The sequence below is a fragment of the Megalops cyprinoides genome, chromosome 18 (assembly GCF_013368585.1).
Source record: "Megalops cyprinoides isolate fMegCyp1 chromosome 18, fMegCyp1.pri, whole genome shotgun sequence".
Classification (NCBI taxonomy): Eukaryota; Metazoa; Chordata; class Actinopteri; order Elopiformes; family Megalopidae; genus Megalops; species Megalops cyprinoides.
The window spans coordinates 26,234,039-26,261,893 of record NC_050600.1 but is presented as its reverse complement, the minus strand read 5'-3'; the positions used below and the strand labels follow the sequence as shown (position 1 = coordinate 26,261,893).

Below are 27,855 nucleotides of genomic sequence, written 5' to 3'. Positions count from 1 at the left end.
ATCATCACTATAGTTCTTTTTCCCCAATTGCACTTTCTAGAAACCTTCAAAATTATCTAAAGCCAGCGCAAAAATGGCGGAGGACGACGGCAGACCCCAGATGTATTTATTTGGTGAGCATGCTAGCTGGATTAATATACCTTGCACATATAACTTAATTCATTTAGTAGCTACCTTTGAACTTCAGTGTGGATTCCAGTGGTGATAGCGACAGACAGTCAGCGAGCTTGCTTGGCCTACGTGATTGTATGCGTGCAGCACAACTGTTAGCTAGCGTAACTAGCTATATAACATAGTAACAAAGGAAACTGCAGCTAGTTAGCAATCTTTTATCCTGCATCAATATGCAACTTATCTAAATCTTAAAATGGGTTCATATATGCATAACTTTGCAAAGGATGCACATATAGTCACAGTATCCATCGCCACAGAAGCGTCATGTGTATGTGTGGTCCAGTTGTCCTGGCTTCACTGCATGTAGCTAAGTTAAAAACGTTAACGCAAGCTTACAAGATGTCTACTAATAGTCCTTACAAACGTTAGTTAGCGAACGTGAACACTGGATTACAGTCTAACTCTTGTCTTCACGTTACTGTGATTCTGGGGGTGCTAGCATCATGCACAGAAATTGGGAGTAACTTAGCAAATTGTTGTTCACGCAGTACATACGTTGCCTAGCTAACGTTTATATTAATTTATATTAATATGGCCAGCTACAGCTAGCCACACGTGTGCGGTAAATCCGACAAAATGCGTTTCAGAGTGATATCAATTTTAGTCAAAGGAAGCAAATGCTGTTTAGAATTAACAGTCCAACCGTGATTAACTGAGGAGTTCTGGGGAAAAAAACGTTAACTAGGTATGTGAGGGTGTCCACTGAACTGCCTACAGAAATACAGGCTTTTCAAGCATATTAGTCTAGTTTAATGACTGTAGTAAACTGCAAGTAAAGCACAAACCTATTTACCAAAGTGGACCTGGAATCTTAGCTAGCTACTCAAGTTAGCCAGTCTAAATGATCAACCTCTGGTTGGTTTACCTGCCTCAATAGCTTGGTAGCTAAAATTCTCATGCTGATTACAGCTGTGTCGCTCATCTCATCGCGATGAAATGCATATTCAGTATCTTTGTGCTATAGCATCCAAAACTTTTGATCTTAGTTTTTGAGGCCAGCATTTCCAAATGCCGATCACCGATACGTGCAGTGCCGCATCGCTAACGCTACGCAACTAGAAGTCAGACAAACCAGCTAAAAACCGTTGATGTTCAATAGAAAATTCTTGTAGCGCTTAACATATTCCGGTGGAGACTCAACTAGCAGCTGCTATGTAAATCAAAACTTGCTTGTCCCTGACCCCACGATGTTTAAACTTGAATAAGAAATGGAAATATTTCATGTTTTGGTTCAGCATACGCACTGATGATTGGAGTGTCAGGCATTATGAACCAAATCGCAGTCTTGATTGGGTCATATAACTGATTTATGTTGCTCTGTTATAATATCACGAATCCTCACTCTCATCACTACGTCATTCATTCAGTTCTGCCAGAGTAAAGCCAGTGTTTGCAATTAAGTGAGTGCATAAACCTCTGATAGTGGGAGATATAAGTAGCTAACTGAAGAATGAACATGGGTTTCCTTTATTAATTAGGGGTGTCCATTGCATTTCATTGTTGATGAACTGGATAGACTTTTACACCTAGAAGCCCACCTGCCATTGACTAACATTGAGTTGGTGCCATTTCCCTCAGGCTGTGAGCTTAAGCCAGACAAAAAGGAGTACAGAGTGGATGTGGACGATGATGAGGCAGAGCACCAGCTGTCACTCAAAGCGGTAAGAGCAACTTGACGCAGTGCTGGAATGTGGTTCTGCGTGCGTGGGCACCCCTGTGGATAGGCCCATCTCCACCTGGCCAATTTTAGCCCATAGCTGTGCTTATTGATCTTATTGATTTTAAAGGACATTTAACCCCTCACCTTAAGGGGACTGCCCTTTAACATTTTGCCCTTTGTCAGGTGGTGCGCCACTATAGTGACTTCCAGAGGTGTGGCTCTGCTACTGACCCTGTGCTCACCATTTTTTGTTATTCTGGACTCCCAGGTTAGCTTCTCTGAAAATACAGAGTGTATTTTCAAGAGATGCTCGCAGTGACTCTATCTTCTTAGAAAACTCAGCGGCCCCGGTGTTAGTCAGCAGATCTTAGAACCAGTGTACAAAACTATTGTTGAGAGTGTTTTAACTTTTCATCTCCCTGCCTGGTGCAGTCACCTTAATTGTAGATTTAACAATAAACTTTCTAGAATTGTGTCAGTGGCAAGCAAAATAGTTGGCAAACCCCAGAAGCCCTTAACTCAACTTTTTAGAGAAAGGATGAGGCAGAAGGCTAGGAGTATCCTGGCAGATAGCTCCCATCCTCTCCTCAGCCAGTTCGAGCCTTTGAAATCCGGGAGGCGCTATAGAGTCCCTGTGGCAAATAAAAATGTATTTAAGAAGTCCTTCATCCCAAGTGCCATCAATGTTCTTAACTCTGCAAGTGACTGATAAGATTCAAGCCACAGACACTGATAAGAACTTTATTTATTTATTTATTTATTAATTGTAATGTGCAATGTGACCTTGTCTACATGTTTGTTTTATTAACTGCCTGTTTGTTTCTTATGCTGTTGTTCTTGTGTTTTGGTGAGCCGAAGACAAATTTCCACCCTGGTGGACAATAAAGATCTATTCTATTCTAACATTGTGATGGTGAAAGTGAGCAAACTGTCATCAGTTCATATTGCCAGGGGCACCTTCATGGTTTAATCTTAGGGTACGCACAGACACCTGACCGCGCACGTGTGCACACACACGCACGAGAGAGAGCTGAGAGAGAGGAACGCCACTGACTGATTAGTGAATAATTAAAGAGCGTGTAGCCGGAGGAAAAATATGAAGTGGACTTGCACATGATCTGTGAATATCAGTTGACACTCAGAGGTGGTCACCATGTCATGCCCGGTACTTAATAAAGTCAGTGTATCACAGTTTGTTGTTTGTTTTGTAGGTACTTTCCTCAGTGTGCTGAGAGCTAGCTGCAGGTGACTAGCAAGCTAACTTTAGCTTGCAAGCTAGTTAGCTAATTGACACACCTAGTTAGCAAGCTAATTTCTGCTTTGATAGAAATTGAAAAAAGCACAATAAATGGCAAATGTTAATTAATGCTCACGCTATTACGATCATACGATCCAAGAATGGTCTATACTTTAATTCTGTCAGACACAATTGTGTCGTCTTTTACATGTAATATTTGGCGGAAAAGCTGACGCAATAATGTGCCAATCTCCATCAGAGACATTATATAGGATGTTAGCTTGGTACCTAATATTACTCGTTGTGTAGATTTGCCCCGTTTGTATGCTGCGTAGATATAATTGTGACTGTAGAGTGGGCTGTGGGCATTCATTTTGCGCCTTAAGAATATGATAGGCGTGTCTTTTTCCAGGTTATGCCTGTACCAACAAAGTGATTGGCCGTTTGGTGGAAAGGCAGGACTTCCCTTAATGCAACCGCTGCATTGAGCGTTACGGCCAGTGCTATTCATATTTCAACGAGTGATCTGTCTCCTCCTTTTTAATGTCTCTGACACACCTCTCTCTCTCTTTTTCAGTTTCAAATTTCAAACCCAAAGAGCTTTATTGGCATGACAAATATACACATACACATACTCTCTCTCATGGAGCACTCAAAAATCGGGAATCTCATGGTACGAACTGTGCGTACAGCTGTACAGCTGCAGGCGCCCGTGCATAATGCCCTCCCACAGAAAAAGCAGCGCCAGTGCTGGCAAAGGCTAAGGTTATGGCTGTGGCAGTTGTTTTGGGGTTTTTCCTTTGTAGTTAAAGGTCTCATTTCCCCAGTTTTCACAGCATGGCTCAACATTGAAAACAAGGCGGTGATGTCACAAGAGCAACTCCTTTTCATGCTCTTGCCTTCCGCAAAACCAGCGCATGGCAAGCATGTTGATTTTCTCTGCATCCAGTGCGCTTTCGTCTGTGATTGGGTGATGCAGGTCATGTGGGTAGTGTAGCCCAATCGGATGAGCGTGCGCTGAGTGCAAAGGAGAAAAGCAACACTCTCATAGTTACAGACAGTAAACATGGTGTTGATAGTTGATAATGGAAAGCATTGATCAAAATGGGTCTGAATTGTGGAGGGAGGGTTTGAAAGTACTGCAAGGGGCGGGTCCACTTTTTTTCGATGGTCATCTGTCTTCCACAGGTGTGCCTGGGGGCTGAGGCCGAGGACAAGTTTCACACGGTGGAGATAGAGGGCATGACATACGACGGCAAGATGACCAAAGTGCAGCTGGCAGTGCTGAAGCCATCCGTCCTCCCCTCTGTGAGTGTTTGCCCCATCCCAGTGACCACTGGCGCTCCCAGCTGCACTGCGTGGAGGGCCATGACACATTTGGATTCTGTCAAACTCTTGATTTTTCCAGACTTCTTTTTCAGTATTGCCAGATGGAAATGGAATAGTTTTTCATGTTTCTGTCTGAAAGTGGGAGTGAGTGAATCTCTTTGCAGTGAGGTATTCACACAGGAGTGTCAGATGTTCCGTTTTACAATAGGTGGGGGACTTGCAAGGGGCCAAGGTTCCATTATTGAAATATTTGCTAATGCAATTAGAATAGTCGAATAGATTATTTCAAATGCACATACCTAGTACTTGGTAGTACAATGGGAAATTCTGACATTTCATGTCTCTCCTGTAAATTGTAGACAATTTACAAGTTTCAGGAAAAAAACATTCCCCAGTTTTAATGCTAGAAATAGAAATTTTGATGTTGCACATATATAACTTAAATTCAGATGTGGAGTTTTTAATGAAGCCGAACTCAGGGAGTTGCTCTATGTTCTTTTCAAAAGTTTAGCTGTTGGTTGGGCTAGCAAAAATGTGCATGCTCATCTGAATGGCCCTGCAGCATGTCTTTTTTTGTCAAATGGTTGTTGTTCGCCAATTCCTCTTTAGCAGTAAAGGTTTGTTATGGCTGTTGATGGTTATGCTGAGTTTGCCTTGCACAGAAAGCGTGGGTAGCAGCATAGGTGTAAATTGAACCAGTCTGTCTAGGATTAATAGAGATAACTACTTTTAATGTTCATCAGTGAAGTAGAAATGCTGTCAACAGTCCTTTTTTGTAGATCCTTCTTATGTCAACACTTGATGTATCCGACCCACATACATCAACATTGAGTTGTCATCCTGAGCTGTCCTACTACTGGCTATCGAAATAGTTATTCCTGTGGAGACCGTGAAGGATTCTGGAAACTCAGCATTTTATGGTGCTTGATGAGTGTCACTTGCAAAATAACCTTGTCTTCCCCAGCATGCTCAGTATTGAGGGCGTCAGAAAGGCACAATGCCCTGAACATGATGCAGTTCGAACAGATTCAGTTTCCCCTGTCTGTGTGGAAAATGTGTCCAATTCAGTCCATCCGAAACTGCGCAGACTGTCTGCCTCTTGAAGTGGAAGTGTAGTAGCAGTGTGGCATAGTGGTTTACGGAGTAGGAGTCATAACTGAAAAGGTTGCCGGTTCGATTCCCTGCTGGGACACTGATGCTGTACCCTTGGGCAAGGTACTTAACCCACAGTTACCTCAGTAAATATCCAGCTGTATAAACGGATGTCATTCTTAAACACTGTAATCGATGTAAGTCGCTTTGGATAAGAGTGTCTCCTGAATGCCAATAATGTAATGTAATGGAAGTGTCGGCTTCTCGGAGGTGCTGTGTCGCTAAGGTGGGAAGGGCTGTGTTGCCACTGACTTGGCTGTGGGTGGTCAAGCTGTTAAAGGGCTTGCATAAGGTTTTAAGCTTGCATGCAGATTCCTGTCTCCTTACATGCAGGCAGGCTCTGGTGTCTCAGTACTGAAGGTACAGGAGGTGTCTCATGGATGTAAACCATCTGTGAGTCACAGAGCCCTCATTCAAAGCTGTCTGAAACACTCAGAGGGAATGCGCTGGATGAAGAGTTATGGCTCCTCCAAAATAAAATGTCTCTGTCCAGTCTAGCAGAAAGTGAAGAGCAGCAAGGCTGTCACAAACCACCAGTTGAACTACACTTCTTAAGCAGAAAACTATTTTCATCAGACTCTGGGTCCACCTTGTCCTGATTTGATTGGCTTTGGTCACTGTAAGAGCCATTACCTGTCCATTAGGGCTGGGCGATATATTGACTTTTTAAGGAATGTCGATATACACTATACGGACAAAAGTATTCGGACTCCTGACCATTACATAGTAATGACATTGTATTCAAATACATATACTTTAATATGGAGTTGGTCCCCCTTTTGCAGCTATAACAGCTTCCACTCTTCTTGGAAGGCTTTCCACAAGATTTTGGAGTGTTTCTGTAGAGCATTTGTGAGGTCAGGCACTGATGTTGGACGACAAGGCCTGGCTCGCAATCTCCATTACAGTTCATCCCAAAGGTACTCGATGGGGTTGAGGTCAGGGCTCTGTGCGGGCCAGTCAAGTTCTTCCACACCAAACTCATCAAACCATGTCTTTATAGTCCTTGCTTTGTGCACTGGGGCACAGTCATTTTGGAACAGAAAAGGGCCTTCCCCAAACTGTTGCCACAAAGTTGGAAGCATAGCATTGTCCAAAATGTCTTGGTATGCTGAAGCATTAAGATTGCCCTTCACTGGATATAAGGGGCCTAGCCCAAACCCTGAAAAACAGGTGTCGCCAAATACTTTTGTCCATATATTGTATTTTCAAACGAGATATAGGTTGAGACAATACCGTTTGTATTGATTAGAGCTGGACCCGAATATTCGACTATTTGGATATTTGCTCGTTGGGTAGGTATTCGATTTTCAATTTTGGGATTCGGATATTCTTCTTTTTTTTTTTTTTGCTAAATGTAGGCTGTCAATAAAGGCGAACTGCAAAATACATTTTTTCAGCACATTCTTGTACTATATTTATACTTTTTAATTGCACTGTTAAAATGTGGAAATATATACCGTCTAAGCTTGGGCACCTGAAATCTCACTCAGCAGTGAACGTCACGGTGATGGGAAATGAAAAGTAGCCGCTGATCGCCGAGCTCGTGCTTTGGGACTCGAGTGGAGCGTCTAATTGTTTCGACCGACACCTAGCTAAATTTGTCACCCTGGAAGGATGCTAGCTGCAGCGATGCCGTTCTTCTCTCTGCTTCCAGTAGGGCATGAGACCATTTTTAAATACCGCGGCTCCATAAGCAGCGAGGGCGATGCCGCGATGAGTGTATAGGATGGGTTAAATGCGGAGGACAAATTTTGTTTCAATGTATGCAAGTGCTGAGAAATGATAGTAAATAAATTTTAAATAAATATAAATCTTATAAATCTGAAATCTTAAATTTGTTGGAGCTGGTATGCTGTTTCTGTTTCACAGGGCAGGCATTGTCTAGGATTTGGAGCCTATTGTTATGAGCATTTATGTAGGTCTGTAATTTATCCATGATAAGAAAAATTGTCACAAGCTGTTGTTATGTCACGAAAAGTGCATGAATAGGACATCGTTAAACCAAACCCCTCGGGATTACAAACATGCATAAAACACAATTTATCTAATATAGGCAATTTATTTTATATAATTTTTCATTTACATGTTTTGCAGTTGTATATTTTCAAACAGTGAAGGAAGCCCTGTGTTTGCATTTTATTTTGATCACAGTCTGTTTTAATAAAAGTCCTTTTGACCTCTCACATGTGGCTTTGACTTACAACTGAACATTTAACCCACTTCGTAGAAAATACTGAGATATATATTGTGTATCACCATTCAGCTTAAAAATACCGATATATGATTTTTGGTCCATATCGCCCAGCCCTACTGTCCATTCGATAAATTATTGTTAGATGAACACACTCACACTCTTTGGCAGTGCAGCTGGGTGATACAGTTTATTTTTTAGTGCTTTTTTTTAGCCCTATTCTCAGCGAAAAACAAAGCCAGTCACCCCCATCACTGTGGGCCTGCAGTCATCGTCAGCTGCAGACATGGCTGGGACTGAACCCGATCGTTAGTGCTGTGCTTGCACTCAAAACAAGTGCCTTAGCTACTGAGGTACTCCTGAGCCCCTTGAGTGTTACTGTTGTAAGAGCTGGCACACATTACAGCATTATCACTGACATCAGAACTAGAATCAGCTAAGGACCCCAAGCTAACTTGTCCAAAATTAGCAGTTACGCCCCAGTAAATTCAGTGGCAGGAGGAACATATCTGCAGTACCCTTGTTTCTCAATCCCATGGCGTATGAGATATGTGGTTCCCCCAGAAATGACCAGCTGTTTGTTGTATGCCCCTTGCAGAGGGCAGTGTGTTTGACTGACCGCTTCATTCACCGTACACATTTAGCACTACATTTCCCATAATTTTACATTTTTTTTTTGGATCAGTATTGAAATGCTTGTCAATGAAAAGTATGTGTAAATCTAGTCATGTTCATTGTAAGCCAAAAAGTCTTCATACATTAGAACTATATGAATTAATTATTTTCTGCCTCTGCTCTGGGAGCCCAATGAATGAGAAATTTGAATGTTAGATTGACCAAAATGGACATCCCACACTGCAGTACTTTATAGGATTTGTTCAGCTGAAGGAGTATTCTTACTCAGCTCCCTTGCCCCTGTTCTTTCACAGATGAGTTTGGGAGGGTTTGAGATCACACCCCCCATCACGTTCCGCCTCAAGTCTGGATCCGGTCCGGTTTTCATCAGCGGCCAACATTTTGTCCGTAAGTGAAACCCAGCGAGCGTGGGCGCGCACACACACACAGATCTTGGGCAATTAAAAAAAAAAAAAAAACAACAAACAGTAGACTACCTTAGTCATCATAGAAAAAACACACCTCATTTGGACACAAAATGAATTAATTTTCTAGAAATTTTCAAAATTTAATTTTGGCATTGTGGGGGAAATGAGTAGCTGCATGTAAGTCCCTTTTGTAAGTGTTGGTTATGTGTTCCAGTGTGCACATGGAGAAGCTGGCTGACACTTCTCACAAAAATGAGAGAAAGAGCAAACATTAAAGAAAGACCTATTTTAAAAACCAACAAACAAAAGGAGCACACAGTCAGCTGAAAAATGAGCCTCCTGCTCTCCAGCCACACACTTGTATTTAATATGCCTTTAATTCGGCAGGTGTGGCTGATGAACCAATAGGCTGACTCACACGACAATTACAATGAACAATTAAACAGTTAACCTGTATGGAAGCATTTGATGAAAGAGCTCAGTTTTTAACAAAGTTGGACATGGAGAAACAACAATCAGTAAACATTTTAACAAAATGACAATTGAACAGTTTTGGCAGAAAGCTGAAGGTTCTCTTTTGCGGTGCAGTACCCTCAGGCACCACGAGGGGGCGATTGAAGTGGTTTCTGTGAAGAGTCTGGGTAGCTGCCCGGTGGAGTTGTTTCTCATCACCTCTTGGCAAAAAAGTTTTCGGATCATGGCAGAGTTACAGTTTGGCTTCTCGTTCCCAACTTGGGCCTCTTCACTGACGTCATAGCGGGGTTGTAAATCTGGGAGACCGTTGGGGGGGGGAAGGACACCTGTGCAGATGGTGCACCTCACCCCACCACCCTGCGCCACTGTTGGTTTTGTGCCTGCTACTTCCAGTCTGTGTGTGTGCCTGTGACTCTGTGCGTCTCTGTGTTTGTGTCTGTATGGTAAGATATGTATCTGTTCACACCCCACCACCGAAACTGTGGCTAACTTTGGCATCATGCACCATGGAAGTTTGGGAGGGGGGGGGGGGGTTTTTTCATTTCACATATTCATTTCTAGGTACGACTGTGCCAGACATTTAAGTGATCATGTGCCAGATTCACCTGTAAATGTTGCTTGCTGCATTCTTATTCTTACTTGAGGGACGGTGTGGTACTGGCACATGGCCGTTTCATTAGTGGAGCCGGGTGAGCATGTTGCGCCAGTTTTCATCAGCGTTACGCGCCGGAGGGAGCATCAATGGCATTTGCATAAGAACAGCGTAACGCTTGGCCGCTCAAAACCCTTGATGGGTTATGCAGCGAGTAATACACTCACATCCCTGAGTCACTCCATAAATTCATTCAGATCCCAGTCTGGAGCTGATCGGGTGCCAAAACAGTTTTCACAGAATGGGACAGAACAACAGAGAGGTATCTCACTATGAAAGAGACATTTTTCTGGAAATGTTCAAAAACATGGTTGTGGGGTTTCAGATACTTTTCCTCAAGGGTGTGTGAGCGAGGCGTAGCTGAAGTGTGGAGTTTGCGATGGTTGGCCATGGGGTCTGAGGCAAGCATCTGCGTTCCACATGTGGCTGGTGCGGTTCCCCCCAACCCCATTCCTCTTAGAGCATGACGCAGCGTCTCTTCTCCGGGGTCTGCAGGCGTGAAGGACTCTGATGATGAGGCTGAGGAGGAGGAGGAAGAGAACAACACGTCTCCAGTGAAGAGGCCGTCAAACTCCACTGCAGGGAAGGCTCCCGTACTGGTATGTTCTGAGCTCTCCATCCTGATTCAGGGTCAGCTGTTTTGTGGCTGCCCTCACTATCCTGGGTAAAAGCACGCTGATGGTGTTGGTTGGTGGTTCCCCCACATATCCCATGCTGGACCTTTCCAACCTGGTCTAAAACCTTTTTTGATGGTGCACATAGAATGTGCATCTAAACACTAACCTTGAATCAGTGTCATCCTTTGGCTCAAAATGGTTGGTTATGGGTTAGGGTTTTGGTTATTGGATCCCAGATCAGTGGTTGAGGCGCAGCTCATCAGGAGTGAGAAGTGAAGCAACAGTTGTAGGATTCTGTTGGTAAAGCAAGTATTACACAAACACATGCTGCAATTGATTGCGTTAACATATTTATTATATATTTTATGTAGTAGTGGGGACCAGATGCAATCTAAGCCCAGAGAATTTTCAGTAAAAGTTTTAACCAGATTATTTTGCATGCTCATTTTTTTACTTACATTTTCCCATTTTGATGATTGCTGCACCCTTGTTCACCCCACAGAAACCCCACAAAGCTTAAACACAAGGTTCAAATTTAATACTCAGATTTAATGTTGGAGTGCATTTTTTAGATCTAGTTAATGGAGCCATACGCTTGTGAATTATAGTATGTAAAATTGTAATTGGACTGCATTTATATAGCGCTTTTCTACTCATTTGAGTACTCAAAGCACTTTACAGTTATATGCCTCACATCTACCTACCATTGGCAGAGGCTGCTATACAGGCTTACCAACTGGCCACTGGGAGCTGTTGGGGGTTCAGTGTCTTGCTCAAGGACACTTCGACACTCTGCCAGGATGAGCCAGATTCAAACCAGGGACCTTCCAATCCCCAGTCGACAGCTCTACCTCCTGAGCCACTGTCGCCTAATTGTAGACAAGTAAAATTCTGAAATTGTGCCACTGTGGAAGTCCCATTTAAAATGTATTCTTTACCAGCTTATTTGTGAAGACCAGCTTTCTTCTCTCCTCACTTATTCACTAGCACATCTGATCGGCAGCCTGTGCTTAATGGTCACTGCTGCTCCTTGCTAAGGGGTAAAAAAGCACTGGGACACTCAGTTTGAACCCAGGACCTCTAGGTGTCCAATCTAATTTCCCACAGGCCCGCAGTATTGCTAGTAGTAATCACAAAGGCTAAGGACCGTGTGGACCGTTCATGGATGTGGGAGGTTGTTGCAGTTAGGGCGACTCGCCTCCACCACCTCCAGTAGGTATCGCCCAGCTTGGTTCTGCAGGGCGGCCATTTTGGAACGGAAGGCTCACACATCAGCTGAGGTGGACAGGGAGGGACTTAATTTTATACATGTTCTACTGCTGTCTTTTCAATCATGTCTCTGTCCTCGTGCAGAAGAAACTGAAAATGGTGAAGTCGGAGGATGAGGATGATGACGATAACGACGAGGATGACGACGACGAGTACGAGCTTTTTTTTTGTCATTTTACCTCCTCACTTAAGCTCTTCATGAAATTTGTATCAGATGATCACATGATCATTGGCAGCCTGTAGCAGTGGATGATGCATAACATGATGTCAGAGGTGACGAATTTGTCAGCCTTAGTGAGTGTATCCTCAGTGATTTCTGCCCTATGAGGGTAGGAATTTGTCTCCTGCAGCAGTTCAGCTGCAGTTACTATTACGACTGTGAGTTTAACACGGCTTCCAATGCTAGAATTGCGTATGCAGTTTGCAGAGGGATCCATGAGATGCTGCTGGATTCCTGCCACAGCAGTGTAGAGATGCCTGAGCAGGACAGTAGACATGCAGAGAACTCTCACGCTGTCAGCTGCAGTGGCCAAGAAGACAGTTACATTTAATGATAAGGAATGGGAAGCAGCTGCTCCTGCACTCAAAACTATTGTGTGTCACAGTGTTTTTAAGGTAGGCTTCCTAAATTACTAGGACTTTTCTACTCTTTTCTCAGCGATGATGATGACGACGATGACGATGAGGATGAGGACGAGGATGAAGACGCTGGGAAGACGCAAAAAAACGCAACAGTGAAAACTCCAAAAAAGGTGAGTTCCATTTCTGCCTCTTTGCTGGACTCGTTCAGTGGTTGGTTTGATATCAACATATATTACTTTAGAAATGAGCTGTTGTGTAGTTGTTGCCAGTAGTATGATAGATAATGGCATCAGAGACATCACAAGATGATAGAATTAAGGTTGAACTGGGCCGAGAGTTTTTGTTTTTGGTAGCAGTGGCTGAAAGAGTTATTACGAATAATTAAGTGTATGGAAATGGTTATTGCTTTTCTGTTGTTTAGGCTTAAACTGGATTTAGGGCGAGTGGTTTATTTGGGAGAGATACACAGAATGTCCAGTAGGTGTCATTGGTTGGTTGGGAGAACTTCTGTTCAGGGTTCAGTACAGAGTGAAGCACAGGAGTCGAATGCGGTAACTGACATTGCCTGTCTTTACATTTTGTTGATCAGTGATATTATGTGGTCAACATGCCCGTGAGACCGATTGAGTCAGTGACTCTTTCCTGGTGTCTGTGAGGAGATGGTTGTCAAGAATTAGCTTTTGAATCTATACAAATCTTAAAATGTCCACATGAGGATGTCAGTGTTACTGAACTGTCAGCTGATGATCACAGGGGTCACTTCTTTAATGAGCAAATTTATTATGCCCAGAATTGAATGGAAACTCCTGAATTGCAGAAATGCCTGCCTTTTCTCTTTTTAACTTGTCTTCCATTACAAAGGACACAATGCAAAGATGGTAGTACAGGATCAAACAAGGTGTTAGGTGTTTGACCCAACTGTACAGTCTCATTCTGTAGCCTTAAATGTGGAGTTGTGTATTTGGGATGGTGTGACTCGTTCATTTTTTTCCTCTGCTCACGCATCTGGTTTGGGTGCGTTTAAAACACAGGGTGTTGGAGTGTAATGACGGGACTTCTCCTTTGTAATCTCCGTCTAAGATGGCTGTTTCACCAGCCCTGTGCAAAGTGAGAAACACGTTAGCAAAGCTGCCGCACAGTGTTCAAAAACACGACTACAAATTCCCATTCTCTCCTCTCGCTACCATCACTTTGTCTTTCGGTTCTTTTTTCCAGTCCTCTCTTTTCTTACATTCCTCCTTTCTCTGTCTTACCGCTTCCCTCTACTCTCTCTTTTTGTCCCTTGTGTGTGCTCTCTCTATCTCTCTCCCCTCTCTTCATTTTCTGTCTTTCCCTGCCATTCCCTGAATATTTTTTGTACACCCCTGTATCTCCTGTGCATGTGCCTGTGTGAGCATGTGTGCATGTGTGTGTGTTCACGTGTGTGTTAGTGGACCTGTGCCAGCTAGAGATCAAAGCAGGCTAACTCGCTTACCTGCTTTTTTGAGCGTTGATTCTTGCTCTGGGGAGAAATAGCAGCTGAGTGCTTCTGTCACAAGTTGAATTATTCTGTACTCCCCCACACCTAATTCTCACACCATTGTCCTGAGTGGGGTAGAGTTGGTGAGGGTGGGGTGACAGGCCCAGGGGCTTGTGCCAGGTCTGACAGAAACCGGGAGCCTGCTACTGGTTCTGGTTCTGCTTCCAAAAAGCAATGCTGCTGGTGCCAGACTCGGGTCACAGAGCGTGCTCAGTGCCTCACCTGAGCTCGGGTCTGCTCCGCTGGGTCCAGCTCCATACCTTTTGACACCTCGGCGAATTCCAAGCCGTTTTCGCCAGAGACCCAAACGGGGCGTAGAGGACACGTCAAACATCTTTTTCCACTTGAAAACATGTTTACACAATTTTTTTCACCCCATGAAAGGGAGTCTGCACAGCAGAAATATTCGAGTCCTCTGAGAGATTGCCCCACTCCCTGTATCCCAGTCTCGGCAATGAGAGAAAACACTGTGTGGATGCGTAGATCTGACGCTACTGTCTCACTCTAATCCTAAATGTCACACACAGTTTGCTTGCCTGTCTTTGTAACTTTTGGTTTGGAAATCATGTCTATGATACTGATGAAGGTGAATCTCTGGCAGTGAAATGATAAAAATGATAAAATATGAGATATAAAGTGTACTTATGATTCCCATCCAAGTTCATATACCAAAAAAAAGTTAGAGTTTTGGATTCTGAATTACATTTAAATTTAGCCATTTAGTAGATGCTATCATCCAGAGGAACTTTTAAATCTTTTCAGAATACAGTGCATATTGCCATGTTCTCTGAGCGTGACTGAACTGGATTCTGAAGTGCAGAAGCTGTAGACTGCTCCTCTAAAACCCGCTGTGTCACGTAATTCTTAAGTGAGCTTGTGATATAGGATTGCATGTGACCGCAATGGTGTGCTTCCTGTGTTTCCCCTCACAGAGCGTGGAGACCCCGGGGAAGAAGCCCAAAAGCTCGTCATGGCAGAATGGATCGCCGGGGAAATCGGGCGGCTCAGCAGGAAAGCCCCAGGCTAAGGTAGGCCTTTTTGGCACAGGCCTTGGAGAAAAGAAGGCGACCGGATTTGGTGCAGCATAGTCCCTCCCGAACGTGTGTGGCTCCATCTTCTCCCCTGAAATACCTTTTGGTCGTCTGTCTTAGAGGCACTTGCCCATTTGTGCCACAGATTCGATTGCAGGCATGTTTGGTGTGACCAGAGGTGTTCTAGTCCTGTCCTTCTGTGTTCGCATGTTGGTGTAGGCTAGCTCTATCCAAATAGATGCCTGTTGTGTTGGCTCAGTTACAATGGGCAACACGATACTGTGGGAAGCTGTCAGTGTAACATCAGTGTCATGACGGGGTAATGCCTGTCAGCCTATGTGTTCAACTTTCATGGATCTTGATTTCGATGTGATGTTTAGACTTTTATTGTTTATACCAATATTATATGTTTAAAATATACCATTATTATATGTTTAAAAAATACTTACACACCCCACAGTTTAAGAAAACACAACTGCTTTGCAACGACGCAGTGAATCAATTACTGACTCAAAGTCAATTTATCGTGATGGGTTTTCATTCAGACACGTTCCACAGCGGCTGGGAAAATGAGCCAGAAAACAGAATTAAAATGCAATGGACTCACAATTCAGCAAAGAATCTTAATTTGTTGGTGCTGCAGCGGCCAGAGCGCATCGCCTGTTCCCACACTGTGTAAGAGCAACAAGCAGCGGCCGGCGGGGCCTGGCGGGGCCCGGCGGGGCCCGGCGGGGGCCGGAGGAGAGAACCCGCAGATGTCACCGTGGGTCACTCCAGCACCCTCGCTCATAAATCCCAATCATCACCTTGTTAGCGCTCTGGAAACCTGCACCACTCTTTATAGGAGCTGCGCTAAAAATAACCAGCTGACTGTTAGTTTGTTTGTTTGTTTGTGTGTTTTGTTTGTTTTCCTCCGAATAGGTTTAACTTGAGCATGTTTGTCTCCGTAACTTTTTGATCGCATCAGTCGCTAGCTGTAACTTGAACCCATTTTGGTCAGATTCATTATGTACTAGATACACGCCACTCAAATAGAAACATACCTTTGGGTTTCTTTGGCAGGTTGACGCACAAGTATGCTAATGACTGAGTAATTGCTTGACGGACACAAACTTAAATACAATGATGCCTAAAAAGAGCCAGAGCCCAGCTGACTGTAAAAGTGTCTGACATTCCCAAACATCCAATTTGAGGATTTCATTGGGTGTCTGGCTTTCAGAACAAACTGTTCTGGAAATAAGCGTCCTCTGCCAGGCAGTTTGAAGTGGAGTTGCTGTGCGCTCTGTGGAAATAGCTTGTTTGTGCAGTTCTGATTTGTGAACGCCGGCGCTGTATGTTGGTGCACAGCTGTAATGTGGTGGGCTGCCTTTTCCCTAGCTGTCCACAACAGGATTTTTCCAGGACAAAATGGTTTATGATGGGCATGCTGTGATGGGTGCACAGGGTTAGAGGGGGGGGGGGGGGGGGGGGGGTTACCATCCTGGCCTCCAGCTTACACTTAGCCAGAGGTAGATGTAGGGCAGCAAGATATTTAATTTAACTGACGCATTTTCTCATTAATATTGCCTAACACATGAATTGTGAGTGAGGAGACATTACATTCATGTAGCAGACACTCTTATCCAGAACTACCCAGCTTAGGTTACAATTTTATCCATTTATACAGCTGGATGTTTACAGACGTAATTGTGGGCCTTGCCCAAGGGCACAACAGTTGTGCCCCAGTGGGGAATCGAACCAGCAACCTTTTGGTTACAAGCCCTGCTCCTTACTGCTACGCCACACTGCCCATAGTGTTTTTGTTCTCTTCTTTACCGGAGAGTGCTGGAAATGCTGGAAAGTGCAGTCATTCCCCAAACAGCCTTGTCTTAACAACAGTCTTTGGAGGTCCAGCTGGTTTGCTCTCCTCAAGCGACCAACCAGCACTCGAGCAGCACTGTTAAAACTGCGGGGGTGTGGGGGGTTCAATTGGCAGCAATTAGCTTAAATCGGTGGTTAACTACCTGGGTGGAAGGAAGACCTGCTGGACAGTAGCCACTGAAATAACCCATGGCTTGAACTAAACAAACACATCTGACCGCTGTGCCCTTTTCCCTCTAGGCCTGGCTTGAACCACCACGGCCCTCCCCCCCCACCCCACCCCATAACTGTTCCGGGCTTTTAGGATTACAGGCCTCCTTTGATAGTGACATAGCCTCAGCGTTCCCTTCAAAATCCCTGACTTCCCCCTCTGCGCCCAGGAGCAGCTAATCACCTGGCGACGCCCCCACGTTGCGACGCTTCACAGGACTTAATTTAGTGGCGTGAGAAAGCACGTCATTAAAAGCGAGAGTAGGGTTTTTTTGCCTGCTAATTGAACGGAGAGGAGGTCCTCGGGGCAGTGTTCAGGGCGTCCGATTCTGTAATGACCGTGCCGAGGTGTAACCGCGGGGCTGCAAACACCGGGGGTGGGGGCGGGGATTAACGGCTCATTCAGTGCTGAGCCTCCCACAGGCCCAGGCCCGACGCCACCCCCACCAGCACATCTCACTCACCTCAATCACATTCACACTCATTACTGCATTTCCACATTTGCTGTAGGAACAGGTTACATGCTAAGCTCAAGCTGAGAGGAGAACCCTTAGTGCAAGGCATTGTGGGAAGCCTAGAGCACATGGGTATTCCTCCTGTGCCATTTCCCCTGTGGGAAGGAGACCTCTGTTGGAATTTGTATGAGCAGCACAAAGTCGCACATTTTTAAAAGGCTTTTAGAATGGTCCTGTGAGACAATTAAAACCCCAGGGAAAGTTTTTGATCAGATGGACAAAAGGGTCTGTTAATCTTCCTTGGCATGTCCACTTGCTCACTGTGTGCCGCGTAGAAGCAAAACTCATTCTGAGGTGAACTTCCGCTAGTTTCCCAGAGAAACGCCATAGTTTTCCCTGGAAACTCCATTTGATGACTACAGTGATCAGCTGAATAACAGAAAGAGGGAGACAGGAGGCGGAGGGCATAATGATACCTCCTCCACAACAGGGGAGATGGCAAGGCTGTAAACCTATCAAATGCAGCTGCTGACACACCTGGGGTCCATTACAGTGTCATAATTTGAAGTTGATGAGAATTGATTAATTACCGTCCAATTACATCTGTGTTGGACTTAACGACCGACACTTTGATGAGGGTAGCACGGTCATTTTGAAAGTGACTAGTAATTACTACTGACGAGTCTGGTTTGACTTCCTAACCATATTTGTCAAGTTACATCCTCATTACAGGAGGTTTTAGTCTTGTTTGTATAAGTGATGATTTCTTCTGTATGTTCGTCAGAATACAGACCACTTTTTATTGGTGTCATGTTTGTGCAGTAGTGTTTTTGACATCATACGTAGCTAGTTGGACATGGTGATTCGTGTGTTACATAAGTGGTGTGTATCGATCCTACCTGCAGTTAGAAACAGTGGCGAGTGGAGGTGGCACTGTCTTCCACGGGTAATTGCATTAAATGATAGCATGCTAGTGAATGAGTCACAGGTCGCTTGGTATCTGTAATCAGCATGTGGCGCAGATTAAAAAGGAGACTCTCCCCAGTGTCTGTCTCTGGGCTGTTTTGGTTCCACAGCTGTCCGTTTGGACTAAAAGGCGCTCTGTGGTGCTAAACACGCAGGATGAACATCTCTGGCAAGGGGCCAGTGGCTTGTGTCTGTGTTTTTTTTTTTTTTTTTTTTTTTTTCCTCTTCCATTCTTCCCTTGGTAGAAGCGTGTGTGTGCGCACATCCTCTAATTTGATGCCTTTTGATCTGGCAAACATTGGTTTCTAAAGAGGAAAGAAAAGATTTTCGCATTCTGTACAGGGAAGAAAAAGAACAGAGAACAAAACACAGGAGTGAAGTTGTTTGCAGTCTGTTTTTTTTTTTTTACTTTTCCACTTCTGCTTTTCAGGTTTTTCGTTCGCCTCTGATTGGCTGAACCAGCATTTTATTATTGTCAGTGAACAGATGCTCTTATCCAGAGTGACTTACATAGGTTACCATTCTTACATGTTATCTGTTTATACAGCTGGATATTTACTGAGGCAATTCTGAGTTAGGCGCCTTGCCCAAGGGTACAGCAGCAGTGCCCAGCGGGGAATCGTACCAGCAACCTTTTGATGAGCTATGAGTCCTGCTCCTTTCTGCTGTGCTACACTGCTGCCCTGCTACACAGCAGCATGTGAAGGTGGCTTACCACTGCACAGTGCCAATGAGATGGTACTTATTACAAACAAGCTGTCTGTGTTGTCGTAGGGGTATGCAATTTGCAGGCAGTGATATTAGCCAGAATGCTGATAACCACCTCTGTGTTCCCCATTCAATAAATCTCACAGCTTTAAGTATTAGGTCTCTCTTCCTCTGAATTGCTTGACGCCTGCACCTGTACCCGACTGAACCTGTGAACCTCCCCAGCTGTCAACCTGAGGGAACACCAGATTTCGTCCATCTCTCCTCATTTCTCTGGTCTGAAATTTGACTCCGCCCCGTCCCTGTCTTCCCACGTGAGAGGCGTCAAACAGTTCTTTGTAGGGAGCCACAACTGACTCGACTCGCTCCGCTTCTCACCACTTCATTAGCCTGATTTATTTGCCTTTAATTATGTTGGTTATTTTTGCATTTAATCTGATGGCTCACTGTTTGGTGCCAAAATATTTTGAGGTCTGGACACGTTTGGTGGAAAGTCCAATCCTACCTGTAGGGAATTGGATGGAGCAAACACAGCTGACCCTCTCCAAACTGGGCACAGGAATAGAACAGCTTTGTCACAGAGGAAGGGGTGCGTGTTTACATGTGCGTTCCTCATGTATGCAGAGGAACGGTGTGTGTGTTCATGTGTGTGCGCTCCTGACATACATAGGGCAAGGCTGTGTAAGCGCGCATGTGTGTTCCTTGTGTAGGAAGAGGATGGTTGTGTGTGAGGTAAGCATGGGCCTCAGACTGAATGTTTTGAAGTGTGGTTCGCTCTATGGGGTTAAAAAGTCTCGAGGGAAATGCTTTTTGAAGTCTCTTAGTTCATTCTCCATCTCCCAGTTGAAAGAGCCGCTTGGGCCGCTGATGAAACCCTGCAATCACAGTGGATTCCAAACCCATCTGCGAGTGGGAACAGGTCACCTTCTGAGTTACAGGCTACTCTGCGCTCTTGTGTGTGCAAGCTTGTGTGTGTTTGTGTGTGTGACGTTGTTATAAAACCAGGTTTTACAGCAGCCTTTAGTTAAGAACTTGTGGATGGGGGTTAGGTTAATGAGCAGGAAAGATAAATGATTAGCTCCTAGTTTATGATGTTTACAAATTACGTGTCCTGATCGTGTGAGATTGGCAGCTGCTTTATTTATGGTGAGGTGTCCTCTTTTGTAAATTCTGTAGCTGCGCTCCCAGACATGAGCTGTGTAAGGCGTTAGCTTTTCTCGCCTCGGGGGCTGCAGTCCTGCCCTCCTCCGCTCAGCGCTAAGCCAGGGCCTGCCCGCTCCTGCTTGGAAGCAGTAAAAGGATAATTTGTACCCTGACGCATTTGTGAAGAAGAAGAGGAGTGAGTGGGAGAGTAATTGGTGTCCCCGGCTTTTATCCCCCTTCAGTCCACTGCTCAGACCCGGCCAGTTGGAACGTTTGCACGAAGTAGGTCAGTGCGAATGTGGCGGTTGTTTCCTGGGCCAGCTTCAGATGGTGATGGGAAATATCCCCCAATATGCATATAGCCAGATCACTGTTCACCTGACATCACTGGAAGACTCTATAGTTCTATAAGGTCTGACCAGATGAAGCCAACATGTACATCTGCCTCTTTCAGTCCAGGAATTCTCCATTATAAGAACACCAAGACTGCTCAAGGGTTGTGGGTGGTGGTGGGGGGGGGGGGGGGGGTGCACTATACATTTACATATCAGGGCTGCAAAGACCACCAGCTTTATGTGTGCTTGGTACATCTGAATAAACACTGCACTTGGGGTAAATTCTGAAATTTTGCCCTAAACAACATATTTTTTATTCATATCCCAATTACATACTCATTTTAAATGACTGAATAAATTACTGATGATTATTTAAATAAGTATAGTTGCACTTGAAATTGCCATGGTTAGATCAGTGAATAGAAATAGAATACGTTTCTGAATTCCTGGAGGTTTTTTATAGTATAACCACTCTGTAATGCCTTTGATTTATTTGTGAAATGTCATGCTTTGAACAGCAAATTGGTGGTTTGACCATGTACTTGGCTGCGGTCTAAACTGGAATGCAAAGATTTACTCACAAGCTGAAGTGTGATGTTCTAGTGCCTGTGCACTCATCTTTACCATTTTAGCAATCACCATCCTTCTTTTCCTTCTTCACTTCCTTCCCGTTCAGTGAAAGCCATGTTGTATGAGCTCATGTAGTGGCTGCATATAAATGTTTTTTTTGTTTGTTTGTTTTTTGGGATGTTTGCAGACACAGACACCAGGAGGAGGCAAAGACAAGTCTGGAGCTGGTACGTCCCCCAAAACATTCTCAGTGGCTGAGGTCAAGAGTAAACTATCAACAGTTGCCAAAGAGGTGAGGAACCAAACGTGTCATCGACTGCCACCATAGTGGGAAAAACCCCATGCCCTAAAGGAAAAGCCCTGGAGCAACCAAAATTGGCTTTTGCCAATGCGCTCACAGAATGCTTTCATAGTGTTTTGGCTGTGTGAAATACGCATCAGAAGTGTATTATGGTAATGCAATGATTGGGCCTCTTTCATTTGTGTTAGCCCCCCCCCAATAGACCTAAAAAATGTCTTAATTTTCTGTGGTTTCTGTTACATAACCAACAATGAGTTTACAAAGGACACATGTCACCCTCTAGACTAACTAACAACTGCAAGCGCTTGGCTTTGAAAAAAGTATTTTGTTTTAAATTTTTTAGTTACTGGTGTCTTGAAGGCCACCATTTACCTAAATTTTCTGGCAGTAGTCTTGAGATGGATGATAAGTCCTTTAGAAACTCAGCAGTCATTTTTCTTAGTTTTTTTTTCCCCAAGCCAGGTGGCGGTACACCAAGGAACGCTGGAAAGGTTGCACCTCTGATCCAACAGTGATTTGGTCACGATTAAGTAACAATGACAAACGTACATGCCAATATTTTTGGCGCCACTAGAGAGACTTTGTCTGGACATCAACTCAGTCAGCACCAAACTTTTAGGAACATGCTGACAGGCCACGCCCATGCTGTTCCACCAGTCAGCTTCACCAAACGACCTGCATAGACCTGTTCCAGCAGTCAGTTCCACTGGAGGACCTGCAAGGTCCTCAACTTTGTGTCAAGTGTCTGCTGGTCTCCTGCCAGTTCACTCTTCTTGGAGAAGCTTAATTGTTGTCCTGAATGAGGGAAGGGCAGCATGCCCAGTGGTAATCGCCAGTTTTGGCAAACACACCCAGTTCTGCCTCTACTTTAATTTTGCAGACCTTGAGTGGGTTATCGTTCTCTTCCTTGGACATCTGTCAAATCTGAAGGGTGAAGACAGGACATAGGATGTCATATTTTCCCCAACTCGCAGAGTCTTATTTAGAATGAATGACCAGTAAAGTACAGTACAGCAATCTGACCTACCGAAAGATGGAAAGGATACTCTTAGCAAGTATAGGGTGCAGTGCCAGTTTAGGAATGTCTGCCTGAGGTGATTTAGTGCAGTACGATCAGTCAGTGACCTGTGTTCTGCCAGCCTGTCCCGTAGCTTCACCCATCAGCTCTGGACAATACATAGTGACAACTGAACTGAGATAATGCATAAAGCATAAAGATTGAGCAATCGGAAGCAACGGGCCGCTCCCCCGCTCAATCAGCACACAGTAGGCGTGTATCCGCACTCAGCTGGACAACTAGCAGGACTCGTAGTGCGTAGTTATCGTTTAGTTGTTACGTGTATATGTTACTCTGAAAGCAAGAGAGACAGTGCTTCCGGACGGCAGAAGAGGTGGGACGGATTGTCAATAATATCTCGCTTGAGATTTCCCTCACCGCTAGGCCAAACGCAGTGAGCGCAGTCCTGGGGGGACCAGGCGGCTGTGGCGCCATGTGAGACCACTGATTGGTACGCGTTCCTGTGGCTCAGTTGGTAGAGCATGGCACTAGAGACGCCAAGGTTGTGGGTTTGATTCCCAGGGAACACACATAATAACGAAATGTACACCTCCAATGTACTGTAAGTCGCTTTGGATAGAAGCATCTGCTAAATGAATAACTGTAACTGTAACTGATAGCTTTCCTGTTCAGCGGGCCTGGGAAGTATTGCATTCAAAAGCAAACCATGCGCGGCTTTTGAGGGGAACCACAGCGCAATCAGCCTAGCTGTAGCAGTGCAATTGTGGTAGGAAACAGGGTGGTGTAGTGGGAACGAGCAGGGCTCATAATCCAAATGGTGCCATTCATGGGTAGCTCACTGCTGTTGTACCGTTGGGCAAGATACTTAAACCCAGTTGCTTCAGTAAATATCCAGCTGTAAGTAGATAATATATTTAAATTAAAAGATGTGTACGTTTCACTGGATAAAGCCATCTCTTAAGCAAATGTGTGATTGTGTCATTCAAAACACACAGGTACAGTAGGCTTCAGGGATGTAAAGGTTTGCTTTTGAAATGACCCTTAATACTTAAATAGGCCAAAACATGCCTATGGGCATTTTCCCCAGTGCAAATCTTGTTTCTCTATCTATTTGAATTTGACATTAAACAATTACCTGATAACTAGTGCCGTGGATGCCATAGTACATTACCGCCTGATCATTTACACAGCTTGTCTTTGAAAATGCAGGTAATGAGCTGACCTTTAGGAATACTCTTATCTAATGTGAGTCTCGGAAGAAACCATAATGATAGACGCATGATGGACAACTACAGAAAGGTCTACAGGCTCACCCAAGTGGATCCATCTCTTGAAATCTCTCAGTGGCTTAGTGATTCTGATGTCATGTGGATTGAGGTGCACGCATTTGTGACCAGAGTCATTTGTTTTGGCTTTGTTGCTATAGCAACATTGTCAGAACATCTATTTGGCTGGATTGTGGTTTATTGCTGGCCTCCCGTTCAGTGTGCTTAAAGACTAAAGGCCGTCACAAAAGCTTCCTGGAGGAAGGCATTGGAAAGGTATTATTATTTCAGTGTGAATATGATTTACATTTCTATATCCTCTTCAAATGATCAACAGTGTGTCTATAACAATGGAGATGAGTTTTGCCTGAAGTGGTCCAGTCGTTTTTTTTCCCCCCAGCTTCCTCAGAGCCCAGTATGCTACATTTAAGTGTCAAGCAAATAAAAGGAACCAACGGCATATTTTTGCCTACTCAAAGTGACCATGTGCATTAGCTGTCAGTGTCAGAGGGAACCTCGACTTATAACTGCCTGATTCTCCTCTCTCCCCCTAGAGAGCACCTCTTCCAAAAACCGAGCAGAAGTTTGAGAACTTTGCCAGGAATTCTTTCAGGATCACGGACAAAAACGTAAGTATTGGCCAGCGCGCTCCTCGGCGTTGGCGGCGCATCTCGCGGACTGCGCTCGGGAGCAATTCACCGCGTGGGCGCTCCGCGGAGAGGCAGACTGTGTCCGCTTGTCTCTGCGTGCTGTTTCCAGCAGAGCACCATTTTACCCCGCAGATGCCAGCACGAGTTCGCGCTCAGAGCAAATATTTACAAAGCAGCTGGCCAAAATAAATGTTTGTTGTTTGACGAAGAAGGCCAAATGAAAGGCTGGGGTAGATCGCTTTCTTTACATTCGGCCCCTGTTTGTACGATCAGTTCTTCTGCTACAATATTTTCACAACACTGAAATTTACTTTGACCTCGCTCACACCTGTTTATAAGGGGGGGAGGGGGGGATGTAGCTCAGGGTCAGTCAGAGACAGCTTAGACTCTCATTTGCAGGGAAGTGGGCGGAGCTCTGCAGAAGTACAACCACAGTGTGTCTTAGTGATTTTGAAACTGGGCTTGCAACCTGAAGTTTGCTAGTTTGACAGGGCAGGGCATTTCTGCTATACCCTTAAGCAAAGTATTTAAATCCCTGGAGGAAATACCCACATGTATACATGGAAGATATATAAAACATGCGCTTCCCAAGTGAGTCGGGGTAAGGGCGTGGAATGGGGGCAGTTTCCTAATTGGTCCCTTGCCCGGATCGCAGTCCCAGTATTACACCTGATTTGTCATGAGAAGGCCGCTGCTCGCTCTTATGAAAGGTCTGCCGAAGTGAAGGGTCAAATTTCCTGTGAAATAAGAAGGATTTCAGGGTCCTGGGTTCCCTCCGTGGCTGGAATGGGAGTGAGGCTGCCAAGGCAAACTCTTCCTCGCTGATTTACTGGCAGGCATGTCTTCTGCAGCCTAATGAAGCGACTGGTGGTATGTGGACCGTACCAGGCTCCCTCTCGCGGGTTCAAGGTCATGTGCCAGTTGGACGGGGTTTCTGAAGGTTGAAGGGAAGGCTGACACGATAGAAAGCGCTGCTACTGCGCTGGAACCTCTCAGCCACTATAATGAGATGAGTGTCAAAGCCAGATAAGATTTCCCTGAATTACATCATAATAATGATGCAAAACACCCTTGCTTTGAGAATAGCTATGCATTATTTACACAGAGGGGTTGACACCAGGCAAATCTGTTGAAAGGAGCTATGTTGCTGTGAACTCCAGGCTTGGACCTTAAAGAAATGTAGTTCTGTGTTGAGGAAGTTACGTTCCCTCCTATAAAACAGGGTGGTTTCAGTGACTTTTGCACAATCACTGATTGAAGGGGAAAAAAATAGACCCTATATATGGCTATATTCCACCTGTATTTGCAAAGAAATCATGGCCTTAGCCAAGGGACCCTTTATAAACTAGTATATTGACAAGCTACAGCTGAGCCTTTCTGTGGTAATTAATATGTACTTTAGTTAATGAGTGTAATTCTGAAGTGGGCAGAGGATTTAACAAAGAAAAGCCCAAACAGATGCCTCTGCCTTTAACCCGTATCTCACCGAGTGTGCGCTATGACAGGTGATGTCATCGCATGTAGTCATCTAGTGAGAATGCAGGTGTAGGGTACAATCGCGCTGCCAGTGGGGGTGCAGGGACACACATCAGGTGCACATCAGACCCCTGATGAGGTGCGGCGCTAGTCATGCGCTCCGAGCCCGCGCCCCGAGCCTGTCTGCAGCTCCTCTGGCAGCGTGGGGGGATGCCCTGCTATAAACCCCTCAAATAATGTTTCATAGCTGCAAAACGGCTCTCTTCTCTCTCTTCTCCTCTCCACCCCTCTCTTTCAGGTAATCAAAGAACTTTGGACCTTTGTACAGACATTGAAATCGGAGAAGAAGTAACATGCTGCTATGCTTACAGTGGAGAGATCGTTTTATCTCTTTTTCATTTTTTATTCTGTATGTGCGCTCTGCTACGTCCCTCTGAGATGTACGATGATGGAAGATTGGATCCAGCCTTGCTAGGTTCTGGATGAACACCGTTAATGATTCTTGTGTTGGTTTTCCCCTTGAGTCCTCCTTTGGCTGTGTTTCCGTCAGGCGCTAGAGACGACTGTTTAGAGTCGATGTGAGGAGAAAAAGATGTTTGACCAATTTAAAAGAAATGGGTCTAGTTCATGTTCAAGTCTTCATAAATTCTACACACTGAGAGAAGTTAGTTGATTTGTAAGGAGAGAATATTCTTTTCCATACCTTCACCAATGGTTCATGTTGGCGAAACATAGCCACTGTTGGTTCCAGTTATTTTATACTGTTTAAAAGATTTTAAAACGCAGTGGAAATCAGGTAGGAATCTAGTTTGAGATTTTTAGATTTAAGGTTTGAGTTCAAGTCCAGGGCATAGCTGATGTAACTGTAATGCACAGTGATAATGGGCATGTTACTTTGTGACATAGCCATAGAAAAATGCAAGGATAATTACAACCCAGGGGAGGATGCATAGTATAGCTCCTGTGTTAATATTGCGCAGTGTACTTCTGGAAGTCCGTCTGAATCATGACCTTTACTTGCTTATTAAGTCAGCTGATCATTCATGACATGAATTCAGTAATTCTTTAAAAATGCAAATAATTTAATTTGTGTTCATGTTGAAAAACTCTAAATTGATTGCCAGTGGCACCCTACCCTAAACTGATGTCATAAAATACTACAGCACCATAATCAGTCACAGCAGGCAGCAGTTTATTTTGCTATGGTTTTGATTGAAACATCAATGGCCACAGTGATCAGTCCTTGCCAGCCCTGAGCAGGTCTGAATCATCGCTGCTGTCAGTCCTTTCAGCCACTGCTTCAGTGACGTCTGCCTGTGTCATTTGTCGGCACGTGTAGGCTTGGTTGTATCTAGTCTGTGAGGTACTGTGTGTTCTGCAATGGCAGCTTTAACACTGAAACAGGGATGAGTGTAGATATTTGTCCATTGCCCGAGGCTTGTCGTGGTGGTTTGAAAGTAATTCTTTTCTGATGACAGCACGGTGGCAGATGTTCACGTTAAAACTGAAACTGTGGCCCTTGAAGCTTTGATCACCATTTACCTAGGGGACGTGTGACAGTTCATTTCAAAAGAAACACACCAAAATCAAACATGTCCTTGAATATTAAATGGATAAGCACTGGGCTACATATCAGTGGATCGAAAGTAATTTTGTTGAGTCTGAGAGGTGTCCTTTGACTTTAAGTTGAAGAGATGTGTGTATTAATCAGTGTGATCTGAGAGTAATTGATCTCCAGTTTGCTTTGCCACTCAGAGAAGCCAAAACCATGGTCTTTGTTTTAAACTTTTGCTTCATTATGTTACAGTTATGTTCCTCATTTATTTTAACTTTTTTACTTCTTTTCTGTGTTAATATTTTTGTTTGTGCAAAATTGTAATGGGAAAAGTAACTTCAGTGTTGTGCACCTTGTGGACATGCAAAAGGTAGCTCATATTTTGTTGCTTTTACTTAAAAAAAAAAAAA

The 27,855-nt window shown here is 44.4% G+C and overlaps 1 protein-coding gene across 1 annotated transcript; it reads left to right on the top strand.

Moving 5' to 3' along the window:
- On the top strand, positions 1 to 27,855 carry npm1b (nucleophosmin 1b). Its single transcript, XM_036551946.1, has 11 exons — positions 1 to 113; positions 1,753 to 1,835; positions 4,260 to 4,379; positions 8,676 to 8,769; positions 10,411 to 10,514; positions 11,889 to 11,953; positions 12,460 to 12,553; positions 14,835 to 14,930; positions 21,368 to 21,472; positions 24,319 to 24,393; positions 26,189 to 27,855. The coding sequence occupies exons 1-11, from the start codon at positions 74 to 76 to the stop codon at positions 26,240 to 26,242; spliced, it is 930 nt and encodes a 309-aa protein (XP_036407839.1). The 5' UTR covers positions 1 to 73; the 3' UTR covers positions 26,243 to 27,855.

Excerpts from the sequence above, each read along its gene's own strand:
- npm1b (XM_036551946.1), top strand. The coding sequence starts at position 74 with ATGGCGGAGGACGACGGCAGACCCCAGATGTATTTATTTG. Across the intron at positions 1,836-4,259 it reads ACCAGCTGTCACTCAAAGCG|GTGTGCCTGGGGGCTGAGGC; the intron begins GTAAGAGCAACT and ends TGTCTTCCACAG. Across the intron at positions 14,931-21,367 it reads CAGGAAAGCCCCAGGCTAAG|ACACAGACACCAGGAGGAGG; the intron begins GTAGGCCTTTTT and ends GGATGTTTGCAG.